Source organism: Ptiloglossa arizonensis, chromosome 14 (assembly GCF_051014685.1).
Source record: "Ptiloglossa arizonensis isolate GNS036 chromosome 14, iyPtiAriz1_principal, whole genome shotgun sequence".
Taxonomy (NCBI): Eukaryota; Metazoa; Arthropoda; class Insecta; order Hymenoptera; family Colletidae; genus Ptiloglossa; species Ptiloglossa arizonensis.
The window spans coordinates 6525735-6536106 of NC_135061.1; the positions used below are offsets into that span (position 1 = coordinate 6525735).

The window sequence follows — 10372 nt, forward strand, 5'->3', positions numbered from 1 at the left end:
TTAGAACTCTTTTCCAAAAGGACATGATTTATACCCAGAAGTCTGAAACAGTATTAAATGTATATTGTACTATTACAAGTTACTCAAATCTAATTTTGTATCGGATAAGAAAATTTAATTGGTATACACATAAGTAGGACATTATTAGACAAATCTAATTGTAAGAACTATTTAATACGCTATGACTTTTTCTCAAGAGTTTTACTGACAATGAATCTTAACAAAATTGAACTAAACGATAACTGACTGCTAGCAATTTTTTCGAGTTACTTGTAGGTGATTACTAAATCAATGTATTGACAATTAGGTGCGAAGAGAACAATTTATGCAATTGGCAAAGTGCTGAAAGTTTGCTAATAAGGGCTACAGGTATAATGATTTATCATACAATAAATTATCTAACCATGGTTGATGCAACTGTTTTAACGATAATTATAAAGTGTATAGATTGTTATATAGTACAGTGTTGTTTACCCATTTTTCAAGCATAAAGTCAACTTTATTCGTAATCTTGAAAAAATTTATTCAAATACAAATTAACTTGAATAAATTTTGATTCAAATGTTATTCGTAGAATACCCAACCCTGCCATCTAGGTGAGAAGTGTTGAAGTTTGTTAATAAATGTTTCACAGCTTTTGAAACTAGATGGCGCTAATAGTTAGTTGAATACGGCTAGAAGTACCTCTTATGTACTCATGTATGCCTGTTGCAGACAGGCATTTCTTACCGCATTTGCAGTGGAATAAATCAGCGGACAGCGAATGAGTTTTTCGACCTCTATTTCCATCATGATTTTCTGATTCTCGCACTTTGTTCTTAGCCCGGTTGCATTAATATATCGCGATTGGCTGGGCATCATCGATTACCACCTGTTATTGCATGCTTTTCTATCATTCGATCGTCGATTCTCTTGAATTTCCGTCGTTTCGACCCAATCAACGTCGACTGTCTTCACCCACGTGCACTCCTAATCACAAAACACGAATTTCGACCCTTTCCGTTGCGGATTCAAAGAAGAAATTTCGTTTGAAACGTTTCTTGTTTATCAGAACTACCGTTTTCGCTCAAGTCAATACCAACGAAACAGTTGGATATGCAACGCTTCTTCCTCGATATAATTGCCTAGTCGTAAATCACGAGTTTCGACCCTACCGATCGACTTCTCGTGAACACACGATTCTTCCAATCACGTAACAGTTGTTTCGCAATACACTCTCCTAAGAAAACAGGATAATGAGTTAATAAAATTAGAAGCAATCATATAAAAATAAAACGTAACGTCGTTTATTGATTACAAATGTGTCACGTATTACAGATGCACAATATTGGCAGTAGCACTTAAAGTTACAGCGCGATTTCGATGTAATACAGTATTAAATTCCCGGAACTCACGTTGTATATGTGTATACGATCGACGGTATTGAAAAATATTTATCAATATGTACAGCAGATACGGTTTTATAACTTTCAGTGAAAAATAATGTATCTGAAATTCGCGCGATTCGCATAAACTACGTACAAAATTGGAGATTGCTTTGTTCTATTCAATATTACTATTGTTCCACCCACTATTAGGTGTTCCCCTGCTTAAGCGATTATTGCATTATTAATATATACAATAAAAATACATATTCCGTGCGCACGATATGATTCGAAATTCCTTTCGACCGCTCGATATAAGAAAAAAATAATTTATTGAGCATTCTATGTGCTGTATATACGTCAATAACGATAATAAGTATAGAATGACGTATGATTATTATTAGAGACATATACATATTTATTGAACATTCAGTTTAAGGAACCAGTATTCTTTGTATAATCTGTGAAGAGACAGAAAAATAGTCATGTAATGTAGAAAACGGCATTTAAAAATCTTTATACGAGACAGACGAACTAAATTACACGAATAGCAGAAAAAAATACAATTATTGCACTCTGTTTAGGTAGTGGTATTATTTTGTTTGCTATAAAAAAAAAAAGGTTGCAAGACCTGGTTTTAGTCACCTCTAAACATTTTTGACTATCCCCGCTTGATTTTGACAAGAATTTCTTATATCACAACAATAGTGCCTCGCATTACATGTATATTGTGCATTAGAGATATAGAAAACTTGTAAAAATAGTAAGGCCTCAAAACGGCCGGTGCGTGTAATTTTTTATTTATACTTCTTAAACTTATTTTTCTTTTTCTTTGTATTAGTATTATTTAGTACATATTATATTCGTGTTAGTATTATTTTCTTTGCTGGTTCAGTTACCAGAACCGAGTGATACTGTTTCTAATGCGTAAGGAAATATAAAAATAATATTAACAATAATATAATATATACAATATACAATATTAATACGAAAGAAAAGGATAATAGCTTTATAAAGTAGAAATAAACAATATTTATTCTACAAACTATACGAAGAATACTGGTTTCGTGTATAGAATGATGTTTGCGTACGTGTTTCTGACAGTGTAATGTGTTAAGTAGTAAAACCAGGCTCTCATAAGCCTTGGTTCGAAAAGATCCAGGCACCGTTTCGCAACATCAATATTTTTATGAGGTGCGTCGACGTTTGGAGTTTGAGACCTGAAATGGTCTGACTGTGATGACTATTGTCAGTAAAATTCGGAATCCGAACTGTGTTGAGAATCACCACTTCTACCATTTAAATACACTTCCGATGTTTGTTGAATTGACGGCGAGTGTTGCGCTGCTTCCCAATGTTGACCTGCGACAAATACAGAATCAATTTGTCAAAAATACCTTTGATTAATACTACAAACAAAATCCACAAAACGTACCGTGTGCGGCAAGGATAGTGGCTAAACAACGCGCCACAGTACGATTTGGAGCACAAGCCAATGCAGGAGTAAGACCTTCCGCATCGACAGCCACAACACTTGCTCCTAATTGCAACAAGCGGCGCGTTACCTGTAAAAGTAGAGTATCTTTTTCAAACCAATACATACATGTAGTATTATTGCAGGAATATGTACTCCCTTCTCTTTAATAATTGACATTCAAACACCACCTCTCTAACAGTACCACGTCAAAATATTTACACTTCAGAAAACAAAAGTGGACAAATGCATCAATTTAATAATTTATTGAACAATAGAACTTGCTTGCTTACTTTGACAAGTCCATTTCTTGCTGCTAAATGTAATGGCGTTCTTTGTTGCTTATTGGTCATATTGATAACAGCTATGCGTTGTTGTCGCGTTTGTGGTGTATTTTCCCCGTTTGAATTGGCCGAGTCGATCCAATTTAATAGCAGTGAAGCAGCAGCGGAATGTCGTCTTTGACAAGCTAAATGCAGCGCTGTACTTTTGTTGCAATCGATGGCACTTACGTCAGCTTCTCGTTCAAGCAATAACTCTATTATTAGAAGATTATGGTCAATATAAAGAAATATCAACACAAAAAGATTTGAAATTTTATATTAAGCAAGAATTACCAATGATACCACATTGGCCCGACACAGCGGCACAAAGAAGAGGCGTTCGGCCTGAATAATCTGGTGTTTCTAGTCCAGCTAATTCGGGGCCAACAGACTTCAAAATTAATCTTGCGCATTCAGGGGTACCTGCACTAGCTGCAACATGTAAAGGCAGTCGATCATCCGAATTATCTCTTAGAGCAGCAACTGTTTTTCCTCCAAATTTCTTTATTAGCAACTTCAAGCAATCTACCGATCCCTGATACACCGCACAATGTACAGCCGAGAACGTGTTACCTGAATATAACAAAAATAATTTAGATTCAAGTTCAGAAACGTAGATTTGTTTAAGAGACATACAATATTCACCCTCTAACGAATCGATCACATTTTGTTTCAAGAGATATTCTACGCAATTGGAGTTCCCATTATAACAAGCCCAATGAAGAACAGTACAATCTTGATCGTCTTTTAGAGTAGCAGCAACAGGATCGGCTTTAACGAGCGCGGCTAATGCTTTCGCTCTACGAGAGAGTAAAGTTCAATAAAGAAGAAATATTAGTCTGTTTTTGAATCAAATAAAAGAAACTAACCTTCCACATGCAGCAGCTAAATGCAATGGTGTTTTACCATTTGTATCCTGTACTGCTACTTGTGCATTGTGTGATAATAATAATTTCACTAACTGCTGATCATGTCCACTAACCACTGCGCGAAATAATGGCGTGCGTTTATTTATATCTGGCAAATTACAATCAGCCTTGTATTCCAAAAGTGAAATAACACACTCTACATTACTGTTTGCCACTGCTAATGTTAAAGCAGTACGTTGTTTTGTGTCATAACAATCGACAACGTTTGGATCTTCTGCATGTTCCAGAAGAAGTAGTAAGCAAATAATATTACCTGTCGCAGCTGCACAATGTATTGGAGTACGTCTCGCAATAGAATCCTGAAAATAAATTAACAAATGTCATTGATAGCATAATAATTATCTACGAACTGAAAAGTATCTTTTAAGTCGTACTTGGACAGATACAAAAGCTCCATGTCTTAACAACAGCTCAACACATTGTCGATGGCCTTTACAAGAAGCTAGATGCAAAGGCGTTTTGCCGGTATCTTCTTTAATGTTAGTGTTAGGAAATAATGGTAACAATAAGCTCAATATTTCACTATGCCCATAATATGCCTGAAAATACATGTTCATAGCATGCAAAATTATATCCACAATGATAAAACACATTAAAGTATTGATTTTTTAAATCATACGGCAAGATGTAAAGGTGTTAGCGTTGGTGCTAGTGATTCTTGTTTCTCTGCAGAATTGGTGGACGCCTCCAAGTTGTCTTGTGGACAAGCTTCTAACAAGGCTTCTAAAGCAGGCTGATTTCCTCCAGCTACTGCATAATGAATTGCAGTGAAGCCACGTTTATCGCACAAACGTGGATCTGCTCTATGTTTCAGTAAATACTGTACACATCTACAGACATAATGGAATGTAAGGCATGAAATCGTATTTTTTTTTGTTTAATCAACTATACATAAACAATTTAACACTTACTGAGCAACAGAATCTGTAGGAGTTGATGCTGCTGCTAAATGCAAAGGAGTTGCACCGTCTACGTCTTGTGCGTTAGAATCACTTCCAAATCCGACCAAAGTGAAAACACAAAGATAATGACCCTGACTAGCAGCATAATGAAGTGCCAACCTATTGTCGCTATCAGTTAATCGAAAATTAGCACCGCTAGACAGTAATAAATCTAAACAATCCACGGATCCTTTAAATGCCGCTAAATGTAATGGTGTTCTACCAGCAACATCTCTTATATCTATACGTCGGCTATCGACTTGTAACAATTTCCTACAAACCTACGGATGTTATTATTTAGGAAGTTAATGTTCAAATTTAAAATCAACATTAACGTACTTGAATACATTACCTCGATATGCCCTGCTAAACAACTCAAGTGCAACGGAGTACGTAATTCACCGTTGAGTGTTGCTAGAGATGCACCATATTCTAGTAAAGTTGTTGTTAAACACTCGTGACCAAACCTAAGTAAAATTTTGAATCGGAATGAACACTAAAAACAAATAATGGACAAAACAAAATAAATATGTTCTACTGTATTTTACCAAGCAGCTATGTGTAGAGCAGTATTTTTAATTTTATCCTTAGCGTCCGGAAATGCTCCGGCATCTAATAAACTTTTTGATCGAGTAAATCTTCCATGAATTGCAGTCATATGTAAAGGTGTATGCCCGTCTTTTGATCGAACATTTATTTTCGAACCAGCTTGTAAAAGTACTTCTAAACAGTTAACCCCATGAGGACTAGCAGCAGCAACGTGTAGCGAACTTTGTCGTCGGTAGTTTACAGTCTCTGTTCAAACAATGATTAATTATAAACATAATCAGAAAACATTGATTTTAACAAATGTTTAAATTATCTTACCAATGTTAACAGCATTAGCAATTAATTCTTTAACTGCATCTGCATGACCATTTAAGCACGCAATATGTAAAGGTGTATTGCCATACTCGTTTCTTGCTTCAATGTCTGCTCCAGCATTGATTAATATATGCATACATTCTACATTACCAGAAGCTGTAGCTGCATGTAATGGTGTATAGAAATCTCGATCCTTAACATACGAACAAGGATGTAAGTAATACTTGTAATTATACATCAAAAGGTTTTAGAAAATATTATACTACTTTAACGTTCACATCTGCCCCTTGGGCTATAAGTGTCTTCACAATACTATCATGGCCCATGTATGCTGCAAAATGTAAAGCACTACGACTCTTCCTATCATAAGCATTTACTACACAGCCAATTCGAATCAAATACTCTGTCATTTCAAGATGTCCATTGTAGGCTGCATGATGCAAACTTGTTCTACCACTTCTGCAAAAATGTATGCACTTGTCAATATACACTCAAATAAATTAATCAAAGTCTATTAAAGGCACAAACCTATCTGGTACATTAACATTCCTTAAGTGTGGAACTATCAGTTCTGCACACTGCACAGCATTATTTGCTGCTGCTACATGTAAAGGAGTTTGCCAACTACGGTCCCCAATATTGACATTTGCTTTATAGTGTAATAAAACATCCACTACATTATGATTCCCTAAGCAACAGGCTCGATGCAATGGAGTTAACCATTTCTTATCTTTAGCACTTACTACAGCTCCATGCAACAAAAGTATTTCTACAATTGTTGCATTTCCCATAAATGCAGCTGCATGGAGAAGGGAACGTTGTTCTATGTCTTGCCAATTTGCATCTTCTCGTTTCGATAATAATGCTAGAACATCTTCTGCATTTCCATGAAATATAGCTCGTAATAAGGGAGACTATAAATAAAATAAACATTGTTTTACAACTGTAAATATCATGGTTTTTTTTTCATAACTATATACAAATTAACACAATATCACTATATATATTTTTCAAGGAATAATACCAATGAGAAGTATTAAAAAATATTAAAAAAATAGTGCAAAACATCATAAAATGACTAATTTTCACTATTATCATAATATATGATGCTGCAATTTTTTTACATTAACATATATTTTCTAAATTTTAAGTTATGTAACAATTAATATAGAAAAATGATGTACGAACGAAACAATTATACTACAGAAATCGGACGATTGACACATGAGTCTAACCTCCGGCTTTATAGTTTCTTTAATATATTTGAAGATTGTTTAGAGAAATGCATTCACTTAATGAAATAAAACAACATACCCCATCTTGCAGTATCTGCACGTTCATGATTAACCAATTCCTCAATTTATACAAATACGAAAGTATTTATAAAAAACACAGTTATGGGACAGTAAAAACCTGACATAGTAGTGTGTGAGTCATGCTCCACACGTATAGTTAGATATGTTACTTTCGTTTTGCAGTCGACAGTTTCTTACAAACGTATTATTAAAGTTAACCGTTACTTTAGGCGAATAGCGGCATCGTTTAAGTGAAAATAACAATTAAAATATGTATAATAATCCTATCTTTAAGTATAAACAGTAATAGCTATCTTCCTATGGTATACTCCATCTTTGTTTCTGTCAAGTTATCAGAAGCTTGTAAACAGATAAATATAACATGTACCAAGTGGCGCGAAAGTTAAAAAAGTTTATGTAATTTGGTTCATTTCTGACATTAAATTGTTTTTTCTTCAAATTTTGCTGAACGAAAAGTCGACTATGTTCAAAATTAAATTAGTGTAAAAGTGTAAAAATGGCCTTCGGACGAAATATTTAATCCATCATATTTTTTTAAACATATAAGAGTATCTACTCTTTTTTTGGATGTATAAATTTATGTATGTATAGATGTATTCATAAACTTATATCGAAATCGATGCCTGCTACGCTGTCTTTCTATTCAGCAATATTTGAAAAAATTCTACTCGGAGACGAAACATCACATAAAATGATACGTGTTTATCTTTCATCCGTTTCCTGTCATGTTGCAAACAAATGAAAGAATATCTTCTATCAATTCCATATCCATAATATTACTACTCGTTAATTTTAAGCTTAAAATGGATATCGATGTAATTAATCGATCTCAATGTTTCGTGAACAAAAAGAAGGTTTTGAATAATATTCAAGAGGATTCAAGAAATGCATTTCTAAGTGTAACGCCATCAAACTTAAAATTTACTTTCACTTCTAAAAATCTTAAAGTTCAGCAGAAGACAATAGAGATCACGAATTATTTCTCTAAATCATGTCCGATTCAACCGTTAACATTGGAAACTCATTACTTTCGGATTGAAAGTATCTCTCAGGTTAAGAACGAGTTTTGTGTATGAAAGAAAATACATTTCTTTGTTTTCATAATTCATATTACACGTAGAATTGAAAAATATAAATTTATTGCAGACAAGATGGCTCAGTCCTGGCTCGGTTTTCAAGATAAATATTCTTTTCATTCCCGACGAAGCAAGAAATTACAATGATGTCTTAAGGATTCGTTACTTCAATAAACAACTGTTACAGATAAGAATTACCGCAGTGATTACGACTCATTTTTCTTTTCCTAGAAACGTAAATTTTGGAATAGTACCACTTGGTCGAGCGTAAGTTTATTGTTCAATTTACATATGATTTACGCAGTGTTTATAATTGTTTATTGCCTAAGGGCTTGCTATGAAATACCGATATGTTCTTACGCTGAAAAAGAAATTTCTTTCACTGTTTTACCATCGAAAGAAAATCCATGTGTCGACATCTATCCTCGGTGGGGTAAATTTGCATTCTCAATTTTTTAAGACAGGGGCTTTCAACTAATCATACCCTAAAATTACTAGATGTGTGTGTGCATATATATACACAGAGTAATTCATAACTTATGTTAAAAAAGTTGGGAACCTCTGTTCTAAGATATTTATTATATTATTATATACGTTTTTACATTAGCCGTTTTTATCACTTTGCAGGTCATGTTAAACCAAATCAAGAACCCTTAATAATCATGGTAATTTACAGGCCGCTTCAATATATAAGTCTGAATTTCCAAATTCAAATATTTATAACGAATTTGTGTAAAACTCCTTACATTATAAATTTCTATGCATATACTCGACCAGGCATTTTACGGTGAGAACGTTTGTAGATATCAATTTTTAATAGGAAAATTAAATGCAATTATTTCGTACACAATATGATAAAAAAGATTTGTTGAATTACTCAGAAAAACACTGGAGAATGTTAATCTAGAAATGAAAAATAAGACGCAACCAGAAAAATTTGGCACAATGTCTCGTAAAAAGATAAAACCAATTTTTCAAGTGCAAACTACACCGAAATCAAAATTTAGTGCAAAAATATCTGGTACGGAATTTTCAAGTTATGAAGAAATTCTATTAAAAGAATGCGGTTATTTTTCTTTATATGCACTACATGCTGTCAATTGTATCTTGAATTCAAAAATTCGAAAGTCGTACAATGAACATGATTTAAAAGGTTAGATATTTAACACCAAATTATATGCCCATGCAAAACAGGAACATGCTTATCATAAGAATGTTTCGTTTAATTAGGTCCTTTAAGTGAATACATGTTTCAAATTATGGAAAAAAAAGCTCGAAAATTAAAAAAATTCTTAATGAAAGCAGAGAATTATCGTCGAGAAAATGAATTTGTGAAAATTCATCATAAATCGAAAGTAAATTTTGGAACGTGTAATGTCAACGAGAATCAAACAGTGGAGATAAAAATACAACGAGAACAAGAGTGGAATAATTACAAAGATTCAATTAAGACGTGCTCGGAAGAAGACTTATTTGAACGACAACAAGCTAAAAAGATAAAGCAAAGAATTTTGAGAATTTCTCTAAAAGTACATATTTTTGAAAATAATGAATTTAATTATATGTACTTTTTCGAAAATCGATATTATATTTCTTTGTGGAATTATTTTTAGTATCCGAATACAATGTCAACACCATCTGAAAAGGGGCAATCATTTCTCTATTATTACAACAATGTGCTCTTTCTTCAGGCAGCTCGTAAAATCGTATTAAAGAATCGATTATTGAAAGTACTTAAAAAATTGAATCAATTGACACCCAAATTAGTCGTTGAATTAGAGGAACTACTTATTAAACAGTAGTAATTAATATAAAGAGAATGAAAATACTTTTAAATGTCTTGAAATTTAAGGTACTAAACTATATTTTCAAATTATACGGATAAGATCATGTATTATAAAAATACACGACAATCTTAATTTAAAAATATTATATTGGTGTCTAAGATAATTGAATAATATAGATATTATAATGTGAATTATAATTTCCTATTTTAAAATTCGTATGCATCATAGTGACCTCTATAGATGGCACTTTCGAGAGACCGCCAAAACTTGGGGAAAAGCATCTGCTCTTCTTTGCTAA

General features: G+C 33.2%; 2 protein-coding genes across 3 annotated transcripts; one reads left to right on the forward strand and one right to left on the reverse strand.

The window, feature by feature from the left end:
- Nucleotides 1-1264: 1264 nt before the first annotated feature.
- On the reverse strand, nucleotides 1265-7503 carry LOC143154193 (uncharacterized). 2 transcript variants are annotated; one of them, XM_076326087.1, is made up of 16 exons: nucleotides 7210-7503; nucleotides 6424-6809; nucleotides 6162-6354; nucleotides 5899-6088; nucleotides 5580-5826; nucleotides 5384-5498; nucleotides 5002-5312; nucleotides 4710-4920; nucleotides 4465-4629; nucleotides 4344-4389; nucleotides 4031-4178; nucleotides 3807-3961; nucleotides 3456-3734; nucleotides 3132-3376; nucleotides 2800-2929; nucleotides 1265-2726 (listed from the first exon to the last, which is right to left on the reverse strand). In XM_076326087.1, exons 1-16 carry the CDS (start codon nucleotides 7234-7236, stop codon nucleotides 2614-2616), a joined length of 2961 nt encoding a protein of 986 aa, XP_076182202.1. In that variant the 5' UTR covers nucleotides 7237-7503; the 3' UTR covers nucleotides 1265-2613. The 2 variants fall into 2 exon arrangements, with proteins under 2 accessions (XP_076182202.1, XP_076182201.1); XM_076326086.1 differs by having other exon boundaries at nucleotides 4031-4389.
- LOC143154219 (cilia- and flagella-associated protein 221-like) lies at nucleotides 7235-10089 on the forward strand. Its single transcript, XM_076326136.1, has 8 exons — nucleotides 7235-7300; nucleotides 8009-8263; nucleotides 8358-8554; nucleotides 8617-8720; nucleotides 8915-9074; nucleotides 9169-9440; nucleotides 9518-9816; nucleotides 9901-10089. Exons 1-8 carry the CDS (start codon nucleotides 7235-7237, stop codon nucleotides 10087-10089), a joined length of 1542 nt encoding a protein of 513 aa, XP_076182251.1.
- The last annotated feature ends 283 nt before the right edge of the window (nucleotides 10090-10372 follow it).